Source organism: Syngnathus scovelli, chromosome 21 (genome assembly GCF_024217435.2).
Source record: "Syngnathus scovelli strain Florida chromosome 21, RoL_Ssco_1.2, whole genome shotgun sequence".
Classification (NCBI taxonomy): Eukaryota; Metazoa; Chordata; class Actinopteri; order Syngnathiformes; family Syngnathidae; genus Syngnathus; species Syngnathus scovelli.
In genome coordinates this window covers 1,848,960-1,871,493 of record NC_090867.1, presented here as the reverse complement: position 1 = coordinate 1,871,493, position 22,534 = coordinate 1,848,960, and the positions used below count along the sequence as shown (strand labels likewise).

The following is a 22,534-nucleotide window of genomic DNA, read 5'->3' as shown; positions in this document are numbered from 1 at the left end:
TTTTTAACGTGAAAACGTGAAATTTTTGAATTTGGGAATTTTGGGAATGTCGAGAATCATTCCGAATGTGGTTTGAATGTGCTGAATGAGGTGAATTTAAAAGGGGAATGACGTAAAAGTGAAATGTCGAATCTGCCATTGAGAATGAATGGGGAAAAATTTGTCGTAAATTCGCGAATTTTGCGAAATCGGAAAATTTTCGGAACGAGAAAAATGGAAGCGCTCATCTCGTGAATATTTGGAATACGTCAAAAGTGGAACGGAGTGAATCGGATGAATTATGTGGAAGAAGAAGCGGGACAAAAAAGTGTGGAGAATAAAATATAATAACTAGAAAATGCAATTTCTGGAGAAATTGCGTGTGAAGGCGAATACTTTGAATCACTTCTTGGGGAATGATACCGAATGATGTTGAAATGAGTTGAATTTCTTGAGAAATGTGGAAAATAGAAGTGTAATACGGAATTTTGGAGAATTTGGTTGAATCACTTCTTGGGGAATGATGCCGAATGATGTTGAAATGAGTTGAATTATTTGAGAAATGTAGAAGTGTAAAACGAAATTTTGGAGAATTTGTGGTGAATTTCAAAATTGAAATTCATGAAGTGGGATTGAGCTGAACCTGTTGAAGTTGGAACAATACAAATAGGTTAAAAAAATGGAAACTGCAGGTGAATATGTACATTTTAGAAAAAACAGTAAGCAAGAAAACCAGTAGGCGAGTAAAAACAGTAGATGCGCAAGAAATATTAGTCAACAATTAGAAACAGTCAGCAAGATAACTAGTAAGAATCAAATCTGAATCTGTCCTTATTCGGCATAACATAACATCTGCATGACAACATAACATCCACCAGGTGTCAGTGCTGAGCCACAGTTATTAGACATAAGATGAACAGTTTAAGTTTGGAACATGTCGAAAAAGACATTCCTGTCCACAAAGCCCAGTGAAAGGATACTGTTGCTTCAACGTTGGGGATGTCTGGATAATCTGCAGCAAAATCGAAAACAACACCAAAAATAAATCCTCTATCCACATTAAAAGTAAAATAACATTGAGTTTCTTTAAAAGTTGACAGAATTACATTGCATGTACAACGAAAAAATATGTACATCTCTTAAAACTTGTTACAAATGTAAGGCTGTGTGTGCAATTGTAACAGACAGAAATGATGAAGCCGGCTCATCCGCCGTGCAACATATTTATTTTCAGCGTCCTCTACTGGCAAAAATACATATTCCACTTGGACGCACAGGTTTCTTCCTCTCAATAGAAAAAAACCTTCCTATAAACCAAAAATTCTGGGGAGGCAAGTGCCACATAATGTTGATCTTTTATTTATCAATGTATGCAAACGAATAGTTTTTATGTATTATCTATCTGTTTACCTGGTCGTTTATTACACCCAAAATGTATTATAGCTTTTTCCATACGGTGCAGACATCCATTCTCATTCACATACATTCTCATATTCACCTTGATCAGAGGGTTTTAAAAAAAGTATTTACATACCATCTTTGTAGTTGCCTGATGGATCTGTCCAGGTTCCCCCTTGCTTAGTCTTGCGTTTTTTCGTTCGCGTCCACCGTGTTGCATGTTCCTTAACGTGAGTCAGTTCCACATGGACTATGGAAAATGTGCGTCGGCAGACAGTGCATATTTTCCTCACACTTTTTGACACATCTATTTTCTGCTTCACCGTCCTCTCGGCAAGATTGAAACTTGTGTGCTTTTTTTTTTTTAAGTAATACTTACCCCCTTGCGGTCGCAGTAACTGCCTGGAACGCGTCCATGCTGCTGAGTTAACTTCTGCAATCTACTTTGCGGTGCCACTGCACTTCAACCAATGAGATAATAAACTAAAGACAGCAGAAGTTGCAAATATCCTAAAATAAGACATAGGTAAAATACTATATACTATACATGAGAACCATATACGATACATTAATACCATTAACTATACATTAAAACAATACTTTAGCGACTGTATTTGCTATAAACAAATAAATAAACTGGGTCGCCTAAATCGGCGGATGACGTCGCCGGTAATGATATCCAACATCCACGAGGTGTCAGTGCTGAGCGACACAATCAACAGATTGTGAATCTATTTGCAATACCGTAATTATTCTAATTATCGCCCATATTCTAATAATCGCCCAGTGTGTGTTAGCGATGGGATAAATAAAAAACATTGGTACCTCTAATTATCGCCCATGCTGCTAAAAATTCCTTCCAAAACTTACGTTTTCCTCCGTGACCGCATGCCGACGTAATTGCGCAAGTTTCAATATAACTGATTTGACAGCACGTTGTGTGTCCCTTTTAAATTGTTTTTCTCCGTAAATTATGATACAATTATACATACAATATCCTCACACAATTACCGTATCGAGGCATGCGCTCGAACAAGACGATCGCGATAATATGACGTGGGCAACACGTGATGTGCGACGGTAACGTGTCGCATCGATGGCGCGTCAATGGACGCATCCCGCTGTTCGAGGTAGATCAGAACAGCCGCTGTTCTAGTGTTAAGAACACCAGTGAGACACTACATAAGGAAAATATACATATTATCGCCCATTTCAGTGCCCCTTGTAGATCGGACAATAATGGGTGATAATTAGAATAAATACGGTAATTTAATAAAACGGGTCACCTAAATCCACGGAAGACGTTGCTTGTAATTATTTCATACAGCCACTAGATGTCAGTGTTGAATGACTAAATCAAGATAGGGCTCTTATTTGCAATAGAAATATAATAAACTGGGTCGCTTAAATACACGGATGACTTTGCTGGTAAGGATTTTCAACATCCACCAGGTGCTGAGCGACAGAATCAACAGATAGGGAAGATACTGCTTATCACCCAACATATTGCACATTTAGCAAAGTTTAGTAAAGACCTACTTACTTTTTTTCTGGTTTTGTTGTAGCTTATGTGGTTATCAAGCCAACCTACGTATGAAAGGAAAACTAAATATGTCTAAATAACTTGAATTTTGGTGTAGGAATTGTCAATAATAATTCATCATAATTTAAAAAAAAACAGTAGGAAAAATATGGGGGGGAATTAAAGTATCTATTGCATTGATACAACTAATACATTTATTATAATGACACAACACACAATTTATACACAGACAACTAAATATAACTAAGTGGTGACATAATTATTTACTTATAATTTAGATTAAATTAATTCAATTTAATAAAAATAAAGAAAATAAACAATGACTATTTTGTGCATATAACTTTAATCATAGAACATTTTAAACAGAACAACAAACAAGTAACAAGAAATACAAACAATAAAACAAAAAAAATAAAACAAAATTACCACAAAAACCCCTCTGGGGGAAAATTAGGGCCATCGGGGAATCTTTGGTTCCACTTATTCAAAGGAACATCTTTGGTAGCATTGTTGGCGTCGACAAGCTCCACGTGTTCGCCTTTTATTTTAAAGGCCATCACGTGAAACGCCTCGTCTTCCAGTTCCTGCGCAAAGACATTTAATGACAATTTATTATGTGTTTAAAACACCACAAGAAAACATGATGGATGGATGGACGGACGGATGGATGGGGTTGGGAATGTATGTAGGTAGGTAGGTAGGTAGGTAGGTAGGTAGGTAGGTAGGTAGGTAGGTGGGTAGGTGGGTAGGTTGCTTAGATAGATAGATAGATAGATAGATAGATAGATAGATAGATAGATAGATAGATAGATAGATAGATAGATAGATAGATAGATAGATAGATAGAGATAGATACATAGATAGATAGATAGATAGATAGATAGATAGATAGATAGATAGATAGATAGATAGATAGATAGATAGATAGATAGATAGATAGATAGATAGATAGATGGGTAGGTAGATGGGTAGGTAGGTGGGTAGGTTGCTTAGATAGATAGATAGATAGATAGATAGATAGATAGATAGATAGATAGATAGATAGATAGATAGATAGATAGATAGATAGATAGATAGATAGATAGATAGATAGATAGATAGATAGATAGGTAGGTAGGTAGGTAGGTAGATGGGTAGGTAGGTGGGTAGGTTGCTTAGATAGATAGATAGATAGATAGATAGATAGATAGATAGATAGATAGATAGATAGATAGATAGATAGATAGATAGATAGATAGATAGATAGATAGATAGATAGATAGATAGATAGATAGATAGATAGATAGATAGGTAGGTAGGTAGGTAGGTAGGTAGGTAGGTAGGTAGATGGGTAGGTAGGTGGGTAGGTTGCTTAGATAGATAGATAGATAGATAGATAGATAGATAGATAGATAGATAGATAGATAGATAGATAGATAGATAGATAGATAGATAGATAGATAGATAGATAGATAGATAGATAGATAGATAGGTAGGTAGGTAGGTAGGTAGGTAGGTAGGTAGGTAGGTAGGTAGGTAGGTAGGTAGGTAGGTAGGTGGGTAGGTTGCTTAGATAGATAGATAGATAGATAGATAGATAGATAGATAGATAGATAGATAGATAGATAGATAGATAGATAGATAGATAGATAGATAGATAGATAGATAGATAGATAGATAGATAGATAGATAGATAGATAGGCAGGCAGGCAGGCAGACAGACAGATAAAAAAACTTAAAACCTAAAACAATTTGATTAATTTCATGACCATAACCACAACCACAATGATTTTATACAGTCAAGGAAGCAAGTGAAATTATATGTCTGTAGGGCTGTATCTGAGACAAAATCTTATAAAATTGGTGATCCAGATTTAGAGAAAACTCCTAAAGCATGAATCTGACTTCAGCCTTGATGATGATGAGCCACTGATAGCATTTTTTGTCAAGTAAATAACAGTTTGTCTATACACAGGAAAAAAACTGCATGCTTTAGGTACCTTTATCACAGTATTTTCTGTGGAGTGGAGCTCCACACCACCAGAACAAGCTGTCTTCATGTGCGTCATAGATAGCCGCTGTCCAACTTTTACTTGAAAAAAGTTGCTCTCTCGCCACCTGAGCACTTTTATTTCCCTGTGATCCTATAATGAAGATGTCAAATTAGTACTAGCTGTTGAAATGTAGATCTAGGCTACAATTACGAAGGCAACATGATGCCCTAAGGGACCTTACTCAGGTGAAATGAGAGTGTGATATATATCAATATTTAGACACACACACACATGTACACATACACACGCACATATACGTAGTGTGTGAGAGAGAGAGAACAATCAGTTTACTTTTTTAAAAAAAAAAATGCCCAATGGGATCGGCATCCCACGTGCAAACACCATCCTGATGGGGCGGATCTAAAAAAAGAAAGACAGATTAAACCTCAATACTTCATGAAGGAGAGGGAACAAAAAGAGAGAGATTGATCTTACAGCAGAGACAATGCCATCTGTTGTAAAGAGGACACCCTCCTCGTGGTAAATGTCCTTCAATTCTTTGGCGATACTTGAAGGGTACAAGAGAGCTGTCCCCTTCTCCTCCAAATGGGCCGTCACCTCCATCCTCCCAGCCACATAGATGGAGGTGTTGTGCCGGGAGAGGAGGACCCCTTCCTCTCTTCCCCGGCCAAAATTTATAAAACGGAATGTACCTCCGACAGAGACGTCGGAGGCTAAATTCGGAAACAAAATGAATTTACACACACGGTGGCCGTCACAGAGGGCGACCACTGTGTTGTAGTGGGAGGTCCCAGCCTCCACTGTCCCATCCTCTTTTAAGAGCCATTGAGAGTATTTTGTAATCGTTTTTAACGCCACTACTTTGGCCGTGAGCGCCGCTGGCAACTGGTGTAGGGTCCATAGGTTTTCCATTCTGAAAAAAATTAATAAAAAAAATAACTGATCAACAGAGACATAATTACTACAGCACTTATATATGGTTTAATTAGTCTACATGATGACAGAAATTGATTTCATAAAATAGCAGCCCTACCCCTTTGGAAGGACTATGGTAAATGTGTATACCCTTCCCCAAATGGCTATTGTAGAATTGTTTTTTGTTGTTTTTATCTATCTATCTATCTATCTATCTATCTATCTATCTATCTATCTATCTATCTATCTATCTATCTATCTATCTATCTGTCTGTCTGTCTGTCTGTCTGTTTATTTATTTATTTATTTATTATTTTCCAATGAATTACTTCCAGTTTTGTGTATTTTGGAAGTTGTTAAGAGTTGACTCCTTTGATCTACAATTTCATTCCCTACATAATTTAGGAAGCTCATATCATGTTGGCGCCTGTGCATTTGTTCCCACGGTAAGCAAATATTCTAATAAATTAGCACTCTAAAATGTGTGATTATACATTTATATGTGCACTCTAAGAAAATAAAACGCTTTCACGAGAAAAAATACAGCGGATTGTAAAACACATTACACAACCTGTAAATCTTACAATTTAAAACTATAATTCCTCACAAAATAACATTTGTGTACAAAACTGATAAATCCAACATCAATTTTAAACCAATTTAACATGACTGCCTTCATTTTCTCATGTACAATTTGCACGGAGACATTGCTTATTTTACATCTGATCGCATTCAATTTCACTGAAAAACATCAGTGTAAAAGTATTAATAATCATCATTAAAAGCCTCATTTTGAGAAATTAATTAGACTGATTATTTTCTATTTGTTATAGTGAAATAAACATTTGCATACTACTGCCAGAAACGGTGCTGAGAGTTGACTCTTTTATCTAGCCGCGCAACTCGCATGATTGACAGCGCCACCTTTTTTTTTTCTGGCCGCTCATTCGTTCCCAGGATTTTTTTCCCTCATGCGGTACGGATCAAAAGAGGTGTCCAGCCTTGTTAAGGCGGCATCACAATGTTACACGGATAAAACAATATTGCCCATTTATAATTGTACAAATAAGTTTATACAATGTGACTCGGATTATTTGCTCATTTCGTTTTAGAGTACGCACTACTAAATGATAATTAGTCAAGACACACAAAATGCACCAAGATGTACATTCTCTGTCTGTCTTAAAAACTAAACCATATGAAGAAATATATTGTTCGAGAGATGCTTACTAATGGATACATTTTTTGAGGTCATAGGACTCTTATAATAGATATAATAATATACATGTTTAAGGTCATAGGACTCATGTAATAGTTTTACACTTGCCGTCGTGCGCGAGGTTTATTTTGCTTCTTTTTTCCATCGTGCTAGAATTCCAGCTCTTCTTCAACCAAATCGGTACAATTGTTATTATACCTTGTAAGAAACGAACCTGAAGACGTCTTACTAAAATTCGCGTGTACAGGCTTTTTAGGAACATTTGAAAAGGCCTGTCTGTACACGCTAAAAAGTGAGGATGTGACTTAATTTTCACCCAGTTTAAAGTAGCAAATACTAATTTACACAGTAACACAATGGTGTACAGTACAACAATAGACTACAAAGTGTTTATAAATGTTTTGGGAAAATCTAATTTCGGATCGGGGTGACATTGATAAAGAGCGACTTACCTCTTTCGATGTCTGGGAAGCTCTGGCGGGAACCGTGCGCCCCAACATGTTTGAGGGTAGTGGGAAACTTCAACTACAGTGCAGGCTAAACAGATATGCAACATTTGCGTATGCGAGCAATAAAAAGAGTGTCAGATATATGCCTGTAAATTCGTGTGAAATGTGACTATACGATTGAGTGAACATGTTACAGCATTTTAAGCTGATGTTCATGATATGATATACATACTACGATCATAGTCCTTGTGAATTCAGATTTCTTTGGACGTATCACAACCCCCAACCCCCGCCCCCATGCAACTTTAATAGTATTGACCAATATGATATTAATTACACACGCAAGAAATAAAAATACTAACAGCTAAACACCTCATGTGAAATGTGATTCTACGATTGAGAGCTGTCAGTCATGGTCAAAATATATTTTTCACCATGACTACAGTTCTGATCTCGGTTCTAAACGCCATTCTCTGCGGCCAGATGTTGTTCACCAAGTATAAATTGGCAATGACTAAGTGGTAAAAGAAATGGGCAATTTGAAAAGGCATGTACACGCGGATGTCTAGTAAATTAAATGTGAGGATATAGGAATACTTAATTTTCACAACGTTTAAAGTGGCGAATACTAATTTCCACAATAACAGTAACGCAATGGTTTACAGAGCACTGGGTCTGATTGGCTACCATTACGCTGCCTTAGCCAACCGGTCACGTAATTGGACGCTGCCTTTGCCAACCGCTCACGTAATTGGTCGCTGCCTTAGCCAATCGCTCACTGACTTATTACGTTAACCCGGAAACTGTCTTGTGTTCAGCAGTTCGATGACAATGTGAAAGTAAAAACAAAACACAAATGAAAATCTATTCAACTACATTTTCACTTTCACACAGAAAAAATCGACAGTGCTCTAAAATGGTAATAAGAAATAAAAAAAATAAGATATGCATTATAAAAAAGTTAATAGTGTTTAAAGAAGCATAGAAAATGTCAAAATTATGTAATACTTGGAATAGAAGTAACTTTTAGAAACGCGAGAAATAACAAAAATATAAAAAAATGGATGGATAAAAAAATATAACATGATTAAAAAATTATAAACATGAAAAATAATAAACAATAATTGAATAAATTGGACTTGACTTGAATGTGTTCAAATTCATGTTTAAATATTGGAAACAGAAAACATAATAAACAAGTATGAATAAATTGGACTTGACTCGAATGTGTTCAAATTCATGTTTAAATATTGGAAACAGAAAACATAATAAACCAATCACAAGGGGAATAAAAACACGGTGCTTTTTGGGACAAAATACAGTTTTTATTTTAATTGAATCAAAGAAGTAATGCTTGAAATAATATAAATAACTTTCAGAAACTCTGCAGAAATACAAATAAAAACATATATCAAGTATTTTACTGATTCAATAAATAATAAACATAAAAATGATAAACAAGAATGAATAAAGACTTGAATGTGTTCAAATTCACGTTTAAATATTGGAAGAAATAAACAATAAAGCAAGCCCAACAAAAGAAAAAAAATGGGTTCTTTTTGGGGCAAAATACAATGTTCTTTTTTTTTAGCTGAATCAAACATGTAATGCTAGAAATAATATAACTTTTAGAAACTCTCAAGAAATAGCAAAAATAGAAAACATATTAAATGTTTTACTGATTCAATAAATAATAAACACAGTAATAATAAACAATAATGAATAAAGACTTAAATGTCTTCAAATGTACGTTTAAACATTGGACACACCAAACATAATGAACCAAACACAAGAAAAGAAAAAGCGTGCTTTATAGGACAAAAATGCAGTATGATTATTTTTCCAGCTGAATCAAAGACGGCAGTGGGGCAAAAAATATGCCATAAAGAAAGCCATGCTTGTGCATGGGGATGCAATTTTTTTTTATTTATTACAAAAGATAATGCAAACATAATTTGAGGCAATAAATAAAAATATAGAATGTTCAACAACTGTGCAACTCAAAATGGTTACAACTTCAGAGTTTAAAGCACTGCCAAAATAACAAATTAACCGAATGAATGAATGAATGAATGAATGAATGAATAAATAAATAAATAAATAAATAAATAAATAAATAAATAAATGAATGAATGAATGAATGAATGAATGAATGAATGAACGAATGAGAACAGAAAACAGACTGTATCTGAGGCTTAGTAGAGTAAAATCAGAGGGACAAGCTTCCGACTGTTAAAGGCCAAGCTGTTCTTTTGTCTGCGCTTCCGACTGTTAAAGGCCAAGCTGTTTTTTGTATGCATTTCTGGATGCATGTAGAACCACAGGCAATACCCAAGAACATACTAAAAAAAACATGAAAGAGGTGTTGAGAAAAAGGAGCAAAATGCTTCATGAAAATATTCCTTTTATATAAATAAATAAACAAATAAACAAATAAATAAATAAATAAATAAATAAATAAATAAATAAATAAATGAATAAATGAGAACAGAAAACAGACTGCATGTGAGGCTTAGTAGAGTAAAATCAGAGGCTTCCAACTGTTAAAGGCCAAGCTGTTCTTTGTCTGCATTTCTGGATGCGTGTAGAACCACAGGCAATACCCAAGAACATACTAAAAAAAATCATGAAAGAGGTGTTGAGGAAAAGGAGCAAAATGATTCATGAAAATGTTCCTTGTTGGTTACTCACAGAAGAATAAGAAGAAGTCCTGTGTGTTACCATGCTGTTTTGGGAGTTTGTGTTTCATGATGCTGGCCTCCCTTGTACAGGTCTTTTTGAAAGGCTGGGCTCTCCCTGTGCTATAATATAACATCATAATTAATTCATTTATAAAAATCACATTACAATACAGTCATACGTCAGCCATATGTACAACTTGCGTCCATCTACTAAAGAGTGAATGACATGAACACATTCAATTTGGAATGACAGTTACTTACGTGTTGCTTGGAGTCAATAGAAAAGGAGAACATTGGTCCCATGGATCTTCTTAAAATGTCGGTCATTTCTTTGGCTAGACAGGCCTGGTCAAATGGAGCATGTGGAGCCACACGCAACATAAAAAACTGAAGAAGAAGAAAAAACACAGAGGTGGTTGACGACATGAGTTGAAAAAGACATTCAAAATTAAAGAGGGTGTTTTGTGACAATAGTCAATAATAATTGGCTACTTACAGAGGAATGAGAAGTCCTGCTTCTTGCCACCCTGGCTTGGGAGTCATTGGTCCATGATGAATGTTTTTGCATGCGCAAGGTCTTTGTGGAGAAAAAAGGACAATCCAGCAAAATTGATTGAAAATGTATGATTCTATAGAGGGCTTACACAAGCTTAACTATATGTTACAATGTTATAATTACATTACAATAAGGTGATATGTCATGCCTCTGGCCTCCATTCTGGGATGAACTGCTCTCACAAGATAAAAACTGTTAAAATACAAAAGAGTGAAATAGCAGCATTTACTGTCGTTAGAAAGAAAGGAAAAAACATGTTTCATGACGAGCAACTTACCTCATCTGTTTTCTGTTCTCGCCTCGTGATTATGACATTCAAAAAAATTCAAAATAAAAATTAAAAACAATTAAAAAATTAAAGTTTAAAAGGCCTTCCCTTAACTCTTCTGTAAAATTTGATTGTAAAATTGAAAAAGTTAAAAAGTCCCCCCTTATCTCAACCATAAGTTAATTTAAAAATGTAAAAAGTTAAAAAGTTAAAAGTTTTCAAAGTTAATTTAAAAATGTAAAAAGTTAAAAGTTTTCAAAGTTAAAATTAAAAAAAATAAAAGTAAAATTTTTAAAAATTAAAAAGTTGAGTTGAGGGAAGGCTTTTTGAAATTTAAAAAAGCCTTTGCCTTCCCTTAACTCAACTTGATTCCTCACCAACCACCAACCACTATCCATCTCAACCTACAGGACTATCTTTCCACCATAGACATGAGGTCAGCTACATTTATACTATCTGCAGAAAACATAAAGTATGTCATACATAGGTCTGTAGTTATGTTTTATTTTGAATCTAATGGTTTCTTTCATTTGTCATTTTGAGCAACCTTCGTCCCAGATCCCATCTACCATAAAGGCAACAAATCACCCACCACATCCCACCACTAATATTATACACTTACGACGACGTTCACGTTTTGATTTCCATCCTTTTTGCAAATGCTGAACGACATGATTTAGCTGTGGCTTACCTTTCAGTGGTCAAAACACAGAAAACAGGATTGTGATAGCTGTAGTACGTTTGCAAGACACCTGAATGAAGAGCACACTGAGGTCGAGAGACAAAAATTAGGTCAAGCAATGTGTTTTTGTCAGTGGTAGCAGTGGTTATGAGTTGTGTGTAACCTGTTGAGCGAAACAAATCAAGAATGGGCTTGAATGAGGCAGATAGCATATCTTCATTAAAATCTCCACATACCAAGATCTGATGATGGTCCATTACTTCAAGATACCTTAACAGATTTCCCAGGCTTGGCAGAAATGTGCGCAGACTGTTGCCTGGAGGCCGGTAAACGGCAGCAATCAACACATTGAGGGGAGCTTCAAGTTTCACCACAACAAATTCAATGTCGGTCACACCCTGTATGTATTTCTTTTCCTGGGCCGCGATGTGACTTTTGACACAAATACCTACGCCGCCACCAAGTTTTGTTGCCAAGTCAGGACAGTTTGTGTAAGAATCTCTTCGGTTCCTGTGAAACATTGTGAAGCCTTCCAAGCAGGCACGTCCATCAGCCACAGATCCTTGAAAGTGTGTCTCTGTGAAGCACAAAACATCAGCAAAATGCAGTTCGTGGTGACACCTGATATCCTGCACATGACAAGACAGCCCTTCGGTGTTATGATGGATGACAACCAGGTGATTTGCCCGATCTACCGACGGCATCACGTTAAGGAGGGGCATTACGCTCTCCAAAGAATCCTCTGCCATCTCAGCAAGAGCAGCAGTGATTTCTGGATTTGCATGAAGTCTTCTCTCATCCATATGCAGAATATGCAGACCACTGAGCGAAGTCACTCTACTCAAAGCTACGTACCCCATACCATGTTCGAAAACGCCTTTCAGCGAAACAGCAGCCTCTGATGTTGTCATGCCTTGTACCTTGTGGATCGTGCAGGCAAAAGCAAGCTTGATAGGAAACTGTCGACGCATCACTCCAGCCTTTTTCAGCTTTTCCTCCTGTCTGTCAATGTACACACGGTTAGCGGCACGCGCTGTGTTACTCACATGATCAAGTTCCAACCCAAGTTTCTGGACACGGGCTTCGTTCGGATAGTTGACCAATTCCACAATTTTTGCAAACGTCCCGTTGCACAAACCTGCTTGAACATCAATATTACGTGTGAGCATAACCCGAGCACCGAGGGCAACTTTGATTGAGTCCGGGAGCTCGCTCTTAGCGCCTTGCACAGGGAAAGTTTGCCTCGCCATTCTGCCAGTTCGTTTGTCCTTCTTGTAGTCATCTGCATCAATTTGTACAATGTCCTTATGAAGCAGAGTCAGCATCGCAGAGTTATGGCCATCTACCTGTTTATTGGTGGCAAAAACATGCAGAATATGACTTGGACACATTTCTGGAGAAGTGTACCTTGTGGCAAGCAGAGCTCTGTCCAGTTCCGACAGTTCATCAGACTTTTCTTTGACCCTGAGTCGGTTCAGGAGTTCAGCAAAGGCAACATCATCTTTCTGCCTCATGACGGTGGTGAGCGTGATCTTTTTGAAGTTGTCACGCCAGTGGTCCAGCCGAGTGGGATCGTACACGCATAGAGGTTTGGACTGTCTCACGGGAGGGAGCTGAAAGAAATCTCCAACAGCAACAACAGACATGCCACCAAAAGGTAAATTGATGCCTTTGATTTGTTTCAACCTGGCATTCACATAGGCAAAGAGGTCTTTGGACACCATGGAAATTTCGTCGATAATGAGTATTTCGGCGATTGACAGCTCGGCTCTGACTTCGTCCAGTTTATTGCCCAGGCCGTGGTATGGGGGTTTGAGACATCTCGGCAGTTTGAGCAGACAATGCAAAGTTGTCCCAGAAATGTTGAAAGCCGCCGTGCCAGTGAAGGCTGCGAGAACAACCGTCTGTTTGGAAATGTCGGCCTCCTCAGCCAGCCGTGGTAGTCTGTTCAGTATTTTGGTAGCCTCTGCATGGATACATTTGATCAGATGTGATTTGCCGGTCCCGGCGCCACCGTTGATGTAGTAGAAGAACTGCTCGATTGGCTTTGAGTTACACACACGTTTTATGCACCAATCTCTGACCTTGTAGAAGACAGCCGCTTGCTTTTGGTTCAGGTTCCGATACATGTCACGTAACACTGTGGGATCGATGGCAGCAGCCTCTGTCACAATGGAAATTTCTGTTGTTTCTGACCTTACGTTATAGTCCGGGACATTTTCCTCTGCGTTGTCATTTGGTTCATCTCTTGCGTTGATTTCCTCAATGCATTCGAGTCTTTGCAACTCACTCTCAGGAGCCAGGTGGCACCATTCGTTTATGACAAGCCCACTCTCCTCCACCTCTTGGATGGCATCGTCAATGTCTTTACTGTGTTTCTCATACCTTTCTCTGTTCCTTTTGACAATTTCGCACACACGCTCCACAGAGTCACTATATGGTAACTGTACACAGGCATGATCATGAAACAATTGATATGAGGGACAGCGTTCAGATTTTAACTGGCAATTAGCACGATGAGGCAGGTACAGCTTGAGCAAGGAGCAATAATATTCCTCTGGATTCTTTTGTTCTGAGAATTTGCAATATTTGATGACTGCAGGTTTTTCTTTTCTTTTCTGGACAAACCCCATGTCATTCAGCAGACGCAAAACATTTTTGCCTTTTACCTGTTTGCCATAAACAATTCTGCATGTTGATGCAAAATCAGCCAAGCACATCACTTCAAAGTCCTTCGTTTGGGGTCTGCATTTATATTTGTCTGGCAGGCCAGTCATCCACACTTCATGAGACTCCTGCGTTTTGCCCTCAAGGAGAGAGAGAGGATAACTCATTTTCAGCGCATTGTCACTCGTTTGTACAAATATCATACTGCGGGAGGACTGTTTCATATGCAAGCCGCACGCACGTGCGACACACTCCTGAGCACTCACTTCTCTTTTTTTTGAGTACGCTTGCATGATTTGTTTCATTTCATCACTCTCATTGACATTATCATTGCGTGAGTTTTCAATAACAGATTTCAAGTATTGACTCAGACCGTGTTCAGCTTTGCTGATGTAGCTGCAGATGTATGCGATGCACGAATAGGCATTCAGAATGTACTGGATGTCCAAGTTGCCATCCCAGGCAAGAAGCAAATGGCGGTTGTAGTTGTTCACCCAGCAGTCTTTTGGATCTCGCTTGAGCACAACCGAACTCTTTGAGGCGGTCATGTACAAACATTCCATGTACTCAGCATCAGTGAGCTTGCATTTAGCCAAAAGCTGTGGCAAAGTCAGGGATGAGGTTTCAGGTTCATTCAGCAAACGCTGCACACGAACAAGCTTGTCATTTGCCACCACCTGCTTCTCCTTCTGTTGATCTTGATTTTCACAGGCTACAGGTGTGATGATCATTGTGGTTTCGCACGGTTGTTTGGGAAAACCAAATCTGCAGTTTGCACCTTGGTGTTTGACACACGTTTTGGAGTGACTTTTGCTGTGCATCTGAACTTCTGTGACTTTTTTATACAATTCGGGTTCCTTTTCTGGGTCCGGCAGCTGAGCCGAGATGTAGCGAGACACAAATTCACAGATGGCTCCTTCTGAGGCTTCCTCAAATACAGGGGCACCTTTAACCCATATGAGACAATGAATGTGAGGACTTCCTCTGTGCTGAAACTCTAACCTGTAGAAGTAGTCAACGACTTCACCAATCGGTTGTGCCGGAGAGAGGATCAAATCTCTGAACAGAGCTTCCACACGTTTGTCAAACATGCGCATTGTCGTCACTGGATTGCTGCGCAGAATCTCACACTTGGTAGCCCAGTCAAGTTCAGCAAAATTCACCACCTCACCTTGTTGCGCTTTAATGGCAGTGATGACCTCTTCCCAACGCATTTCGGCAGCAGAAAATGTGCAGAAAAATGTGGGTGTACCCAGCTGTCGGATCATTGCAAAGAGATCTTTGGTGGTTCTTTCCCAATAGGCTGGCGTCCCTCTCAGGGGAGTCATAAAACGGACGGCATCTTTGCTGCGCACCAGTTTTTCAACTTCACGTTTGTCCTGCAGCATAGCATTGTTTATCCTTCGACCATCCCTGGTAAAAGGTTTACCTTTGCGTAGCTGGATTCTCATGCTTGATGTTGCCTGGTAAATTTCAGTCACAAACTGAGCAAAGAACAAGTAGTTTGTATCACGAGCAAAACGTTCATCCACACAACACAGACGTGTTTTGAAATATTTGCTTGGTGTGAGTTTTACTTGTCTCCCTTCATCAAGGGTGTTTTTTCCAGTTGGAAACTGCACTGGAAATGCCATGGCCTCAAGTTTCGGTGTCCTGAAAAAGCTTACAGGGTTATTTCTTTCTGCAGGAGCCACACAGTAAATGCCTTGAGTAAAACTCATAATTTCCTCTGACACATCATTTGGTTGGAGACATGACTCCAGGATAACCCCACCGTTTGGTGCATCACCTTCTTCCACATTGTCAGCACTCTGTTGGTTTTGCACATTACCACAAGGATCATTCTGTGAGTCACTGTTCAATTCACAAAGAGCATCCCTCTCAAATGTGTGGATTGCCTCGAGGTCTTCCTCATTGTAGTCACTTTCGTTCATTTCGTCTCCATCAGAGCTGCTCTCGTCATCAGCGAGCGTCGGGTCACAAAGGTCAGCATCGTCGCGAATGGTTATGTTTCTGTACTGCGGATGAATTTGTTTCAGTTTTATCAGGGCACTCATTAGCTTGGACCAAGTGACAGTTTGAAATATCTGATGCCCTTTGTAACAGAGTCGTCTCTTCAGTTTCACTCGCAACACCTGAGACCTACTTCTTAGTCTGGGCAAGACATTGACCGTTTCTTCCACTTCAGATGGTACACACACAACATTCCCACGAATGGCTCGTTGTTGACCCTTTGGCAGAGGGACAATTTTGGCAAATGAAATGCATTTTGAAACAAGATGTCTTTCCAGAATATTCAGATCACACAGTTCAGTGGGAATGTCTGCAAGTTGGAGATTGTTATTTACAGCAAGTGCTGGCATTTTACCATCTTTGAGATGTGCATGGCAGGTGTGACATATCCACTCCATTTTTCTCTCATCCGGTACTTTGCAGCATGTGTTACATTCACGATCACAATCATGAACAAACCTTCGTGTAAGGCAACTTGCAACAACGTCCTTGTTTTTCTTATATTGGATCAGCTGGCGTACTTGATTGGGAAATAATGCTCTGTGGCAAACTGTGCAAACAAAAGTCGGTCCATTTTTTACCTGAACTTGGAATAGCGCAACAGCTTTCATGATTGCGCAGTCGTTTCTCTCTTTACATAATCTGTTGATGACTCTGTATTTTTGTAGCAGTTTCAATGCAGTGCGATTTGCATTTGCCTTCATTGATGAATCATGTTTGGCTTTCCAGACCAAACTCGTGTTTTCTTTCTGCTTGGATCTGAATACAGGATCAAGTGCGTAACGTTCTTTGATATAAGATCGTTGTTTACGCCTAAATTCATCGTCATGACCATATCTTTGCTTGATGTAGGAACGTTGTTTGTTCCGAAATGTATCGTCATGACTATATCTCTGCTTGATATAGGAACGTTGTTTGTTCCGAAATTGATCGTCATGACCATATTTCTGCTTGATATAGGAACGTTGTTTGTTCCGAAATTGATCGTCATGACTATATCTCTGCTTGATATAGGAACGTTGTTTGTTCCGAAATTGATCGTCATGACCATATCTCTGCTTGATATAGGAACGTTGTTTGTTCCGAAATTGATCGTCATGACCATATCTCTGATTGATATATGAGCATTTTCTGGTCCGATACTCAACATTATAACTATATTTCTGTTTAATAGAATAACACTTTTTTGCTCGATATTCATCGTCATGACTATATTTCTGTTTGCTATAAGAACGCTGTTTCATCTTAATTGTGTCATGTTTGCAATAGCGGTCGACTGCAAACGACTTTTGTTTCACACGGAAATTAGGGTCTTGCTGGTAGCGAGTCACTATGTAGGACTTTTTACGTTGTCTAATCTCTGGAGTTTGGCTGTAACTTTCCTTCTTTTTCAGGTTTGTGTTTATTCGCCTTGTTTCTTGTTTTGTGACTCTCGCCATAGCTTTATCAATTATCTTATGGGCTTGAGTTCGTCTTTCAAATGTTTTCCTTTTGGATTTCGCAATTTTCAACACATCTCGTGTTTGTTTTTGTTGTGTACATTCCACCTTACTGTTGTCATGCGCCTCCTCAATGGACTCGTAGTGTTTGCTAGCACATGGTCTGGACTCACCCGTCACCACACGCTGTGTCATCTCAGCAGCAGACTGGCTTAACATAGCATCATCATTGTGTGTTCTCATAAGAGACGATTCTCCATCAGTCGCCATTTCACGGTCACTTGGATTGTCAATAGGTTGAAAACTTACCGGCATCAATTCATATTGAGTAGTGGGAGCGGCCCCAGCCAGAGTGAAAACCTGTATGAGCTTATCTATCAGATCGTTCAAACGTGTAAAAAGCATCATGACAGCTGTACCATGTGGTGCACCGGCGGGCAGAGGGAGCCCATCACGTTCTCTGGCGTGTGGATCAAAATAGCCATATCTTCCTTGGTTTTGGAAAACTGCAATAAACAATGAATTCATAACCAAAAGAGCACAATTTACCTCTGACACCAGGCACTGAAGTCCGTCACGGAGCATCATAAATGCCACATCAGCAATAGAGGAATTGAAAAGACCATACATTGACTGGTACTTTATTAACACATGTTGTTTGTGAAAGCCACGCACAATGGATGGAATTTCATCGGTTGCCAAATGATGATGTTCGTACCGTCCTTCTGCTTTCAGCATAGCCACAGTAGCCACATAGAGCTCATTGCCTCGATCGAGCACAAGGTCCAGGTGAGCACTGGTCACATTGTCTGTCTCCTGCAGGAAAGCTAGAAATGTAACAGAGTTTGCAGCACACTGACTGTTTCTGGAATCAGTATACTTTGGATGATCTTGACTGTAGGATGCCAAAACACATGTTACAGGATCATGAGATGTAGACATCATTACCTCCATAGAGTTTTCAGGTTCAATGGCCATCAATTCTTTGGCGGCTGTTGGTTTACCTGCACTTCCAGAGTCTGTGTTGTTTTTACGCTTTTGCCAGCTTACTTTGAGAGCTTGCGCCTTCTTGCTTTTGCGTGGCATGGCTCGTGTGTTGTACTTTTCTCAACTGGATTCCGCACAACAGGTAATAAAGAAGTCTCAAGAGTCAGGCCCCGATGCAAGGGGATATCTTTCAATGCACAGCCCAAAAAGGGTTTTTTCATGAACAGCCCAAAAAGGGGTTTTGTCTTATCCACACCACAAATCGTCTTATCAACACCACGAGAGGGACAGTAATTGAAAGAAGTCAGAGACACAAGGTGGAGCAGCGATAAAGAGGGTTGGGGTGGGACTCAGTCGACAGCCTGGAGAGAAGGGGTACAAAAAGCATAAAAGCATTAATTCAAGTCAACCACATAATTCAAATAGTTGTTACAACGGTACCATCTTCCTACCACTCTTATAATTCAGGTCAGCTTTAAAAAATTGTAGCACTGCAGTCTTATTTGTACTGTGACCACTGACCCGCCGTATATGAGAAATTGACTAAAATTAAATTGCCATGACAATTTATAATAAAATGTGAAATTCGACGAGCAATTCTGTATAGAAAATCATGTTAATTATGTGGCCACATAAAATGAATGATAAAATGCACAGCAGTAAATGCTTAAAGATTGTAGTTATATTCCTAACAATAGCATTTATTTATGGCCTAATGGGTGGAAGCATGGTTACCTGGCTGGATACAATCCGCACTTCACCTTTGGTCAAAGCGAATGAACTCTGCAAACAGAGACAAAAAGAGAATCAGTTATTGTACTTGAACATACATCTGCGTACAAAAATCATACAAAATGTTGCAGGACTATTTAAAATATACAAATATTTTGATATTCTAAATATTTTTTAGCACACAATCTCCTTAATCAAAATTAAGCAAGAACAGAACATACAAATTTGAATATTCTTCACTTCAAACACATCCACACAGTGGTCACAACTAAGGATGCTGATGTCACCAAACAAACCAATGATACAAAAAATTAGAGGAATAGTCACTATTCACACACAACACGACTGAAGGTCACAATTTGTTAGAAAACCCAAAGGGTTAGCTTAATATTACATTTGAATATGACACATATTCAACCAATGGTAACATAAACACACATAAAACATGCATTAACATCCTTTCGTCGTAATACAGCAAATGTATTACACCACGTGATGCATTATTAGTGGCGATAGCTACAAACACGATACGCAGTGTTTCTGCAGCGCTGCTTTGGCTTTCATCAGCATCTCAAAGAAAATAAACGGGAACGGATCTATACATGCTTTATAATGATAGCAGAAGTAAAAAAAGCTGCCTCATAAAAGTCGTTGAAAATTGGACAAGCTGCCACTTGTTTTCAAAGGACTTGCAGTGGCGATGAAAAATAGACACTCCCCGCCTCGTCTTCATTGCAGTATAGCTCGGCAGGTATTCAATGGCCGTAAAATGTTTCAAAATGTGAGGGGTTGATGTATGATGTTGACAAACAAGTTTGACACTTGCAGTAATTTCAATAATTATTCTTATATTGCTTTTTTCATTTATTGTTTACGCTGCAACGGAGCGACAGCACCGCATCCGTTTTTAATGTTACTTGGGTGACACTTAGTGTTCAAACTGGGAAGTAACAGTACGTCAAGCACCACAACAACAAACGTAATACATGACAAATATCCCCCACAAAAAAAACCTCAAATCTTTGTGATATTTTGTCAGGGTACTTTCTATGTAACACCAATACCTACTTTGCAATCCTCTTCAGTCGTGTATTTTCAAAATCCAGTAAAAATAAAGAGCATGAAGGAGTATTTTGTTGACGATAAAAACTACAAATCTGTCTGAAAAAGTCTGATGCCATTCGTGAAATTAAATCATAATCCACACCTTACCTTTGATCAAAGCAATTCAGCTGCAGATAGAGAGGAAGAGAGAGAGAGAAATCAGTTACTGTACTTCAACATAAATTTGCATCAAATGTAAAAAATGTTTTAAAATGCATTATTTATCATTTTTAATTACAAAAAATATTTGGGATTGGAATTTTTTAATACTTCTTGCACACAATCGCTCCCAAACAAAAAGATACAATACAGCATAAAAACGTGAATTTTCTTGTTTGGAGAAAATGTTCAAACTTCCACAGAACCCACAACACACTTTTACCACATCCGCAAAATGGTCAGAACCAGGGATGCTCCTATCATGATCAGCCAATTTTCATGAAAATTGGTGCAATTCAAATACATTATTAAACTACTCTATCACGATTCATCATCGTTCATCATCGCCTTCAGGGTTCTCACGGTGAGAACCTCACTGCACACATACAGACCAATCATACAGATAGCAATGCCTTAATGAGGCATACAAAAGTAAATTTATCGAACATGAGACAGACTTCCGAATCGCCTGAGTCTCATATTTTCAAAAAAAAATCATTCAACCAAAAACGTGCATGTAAAAACAAATATTTTGTTATGACCCAAAAACTATGTGTGTATTTATATGTATATGAATAAGTATAGAGCCACTGAACATTTTCAATAAATGTGAATACATGACTGAGTTAGCACGCCTCAAATGCCTCATTTTCTAAACAGAAATTACTTTGACACTAATAAAAACACCAGGTTGTCAGAAGTAACTCAACAAATCTTGAGTTCCCCGTTGTTATTGAATAACTTCAGGGAGAAAGACGCCATACATTTTTGCCGTAAAGAAATTTAAATGGGGGGCGTATGATGACTTTATAAACCAAACACAAGGCAACCTAAACAACAAATGGACATTGAACCAATCTTATTTACAATGTACAAACATGACACCAATCGTCCTTATTTTGCTGAGTCTAATCACCCCTCACGTTAGAGCGTCTTAGGACGCAAGGACTATAACGCTCAACGGTTGAAGAATATACGAATGTTGTTTACGCGCGCGCTAACAAGCTAACTGTAACAAACGCAGATGCTAGCGTGCTAACAATAGCAAGAAGACGCACAGACCGTTTGAAGCTAAGTTGCCAACACGCGCGGACAAACACCAAATGGACTTAAACATGATAGTTTAAAGTAGATTAGACCATATTGGAGAACATTTATCCATTTGAATTCTTAAGACGGCGTCGTGTCGCCACCTTACCGTTGTCGCGCAGCAAAGGCAACACCGGAATGAATGTAATGTTCGCGTCGTAAAGCGTACATGCGCTCGTGAGGCATTTAAGGCAATGGGAAAATCAAAATTTCAAGTCCCTGGGGTAAGCTTATTAAATTACCGTGTTTTGAGCCACGTATCTAGTCACAAAAATGACGATGTGCTGCTGGTTGAACATCAAAAGTAGAGTTTGGACAATTCTGTGATAATTTTGCAATGTGGCGAGGCAGTGTTGTCTGTGGTTGTTTTGGACACGACTTTTGTAATAATAATCTTGGGCTGTTATCAGTTATCTACCCTTAACGATAGACGCACATGCACTTCGATTGGGTACATTGTGGATACGTTTCTTGTTTGCTGTCTGTATTCAGAGATGAATACAATGAAGCGGGTTTTTGATTCTTCGAGCAAACTTGAATGCGTCTTGCCGGTTGTACTTGAGCGTGCTAACAATAGCATGAAGACGCGAGGACCGTTTGAGGCAAGGTTTCCTACACTCACAGGCAGACAAACATATGGACGTAAACATAATAGTTTAT

At 38.5% G+C, this 22,534-nt stretch overlaps 1 protein-coding gene and 1 long non-coding RNA gene across 16 annotated transcripts; both read right to left on the bottom strand.

The window, feature by feature from the left end:
• Window positions 1-142: 142 nt before the first annotated feature.
• LOC137839804 (uncharacterized) lies at window positions 143-2,523 on the bottom strand. Its single transcript, XR_011086064.1, has 3 exons — window positions 1,757-2,523; window positions 1,514-1,627; window positions 143-991 (listed from the first exon to the last, which is right to left on the bottom strand). It is a non-coding gene; the product is annotated as an uncharacterized lncRNA (long non-coding RNA).
• Window positions 2,524-3,244: 721 nt separating this feature from the next.
• LOC137839803 (uncharacterized) lies at window positions 3,245-22,062 on the bottom strand. Of its 15 annotated transcripts, XM_068649385.1 has the most exons (12): window positions 21,984-22,031; window positions 20,735-20,754; window positions 19,552-19,573; window positions 16,700-19,152; window positions 10,858-16,582; window positions 10,675-10,755; window positions 10,440-10,565; window positions 10,189-10,298; window positions 7,501-10,111; window positions 5,389-5,827; window positions 4,900-5,313; window positions 3,245-3,504 (listed from the first exon to the last, which is right to left on the bottom strand). In XM_068649385.1, the coding sequence occupies exons 4-5, from the start codon at window positions 18,887-18,889 to the stop codon at window positions 11,690-11,692; spliced, it is 7,083 nt and encodes a 2,360-aa protein (XP_068505486.1). In that variant the 5' UTR covers window positions 18,890-19,152; window positions 19,552-19,573; window positions 20,735-20,754; window positions 21,984-22,031; the 3' UTR covers window positions 3,245-3,504; window positions 4,900-5,313; window positions 5,389-5,827; window positions 7,501-10,111; window positions 10,189-10,298; window positions 10,440-10,565; window positions 10,675-10,755; window positions 10,858-11,689. The 15 variants fall into 15 exon arrangements, 14 of the variants coding, with proteins under 14 accessions (XP_068505486.1, XP_068505490.1, XP_068505488.1 ...); XM_068649389.1 differs by lacking the exons at window positions 19,552-19,573; window positions 20,735-20,754; window positions 21,984-22,031 and having other exon boundaries at window positions 16,700-18,630; window positions 18,808-18,957; XM_068649387.1 differs by lacking the exons at window positions 19,552-19,573; window positions 20,735-20,754; window positions 21,984-22,031 and having other exon boundaries at window positions 16,700-18,619; window positions 18,752-18,893.
• Window positions 22,063-22,534: the final 472 nt, after the last annotated feature.

Bases quoted from the DNA above. Each gene is read 5' to 3' on its own strand.
- LOC137839803 (XM_068649385.1), bottom strand. From the start codon at position 18,889: ATGCCACGCAAAAGCAAGAAGGCGCAAGCTCTCAAAGTAAGCTGGCAA. The intron at 16,583-16,699 runs GTAAATAACAAT...CCTCTGCCAAAG, and splicing joins GTAAAATGCCAGCACTTGCT to GGTCAACAACGAGCCATTCG.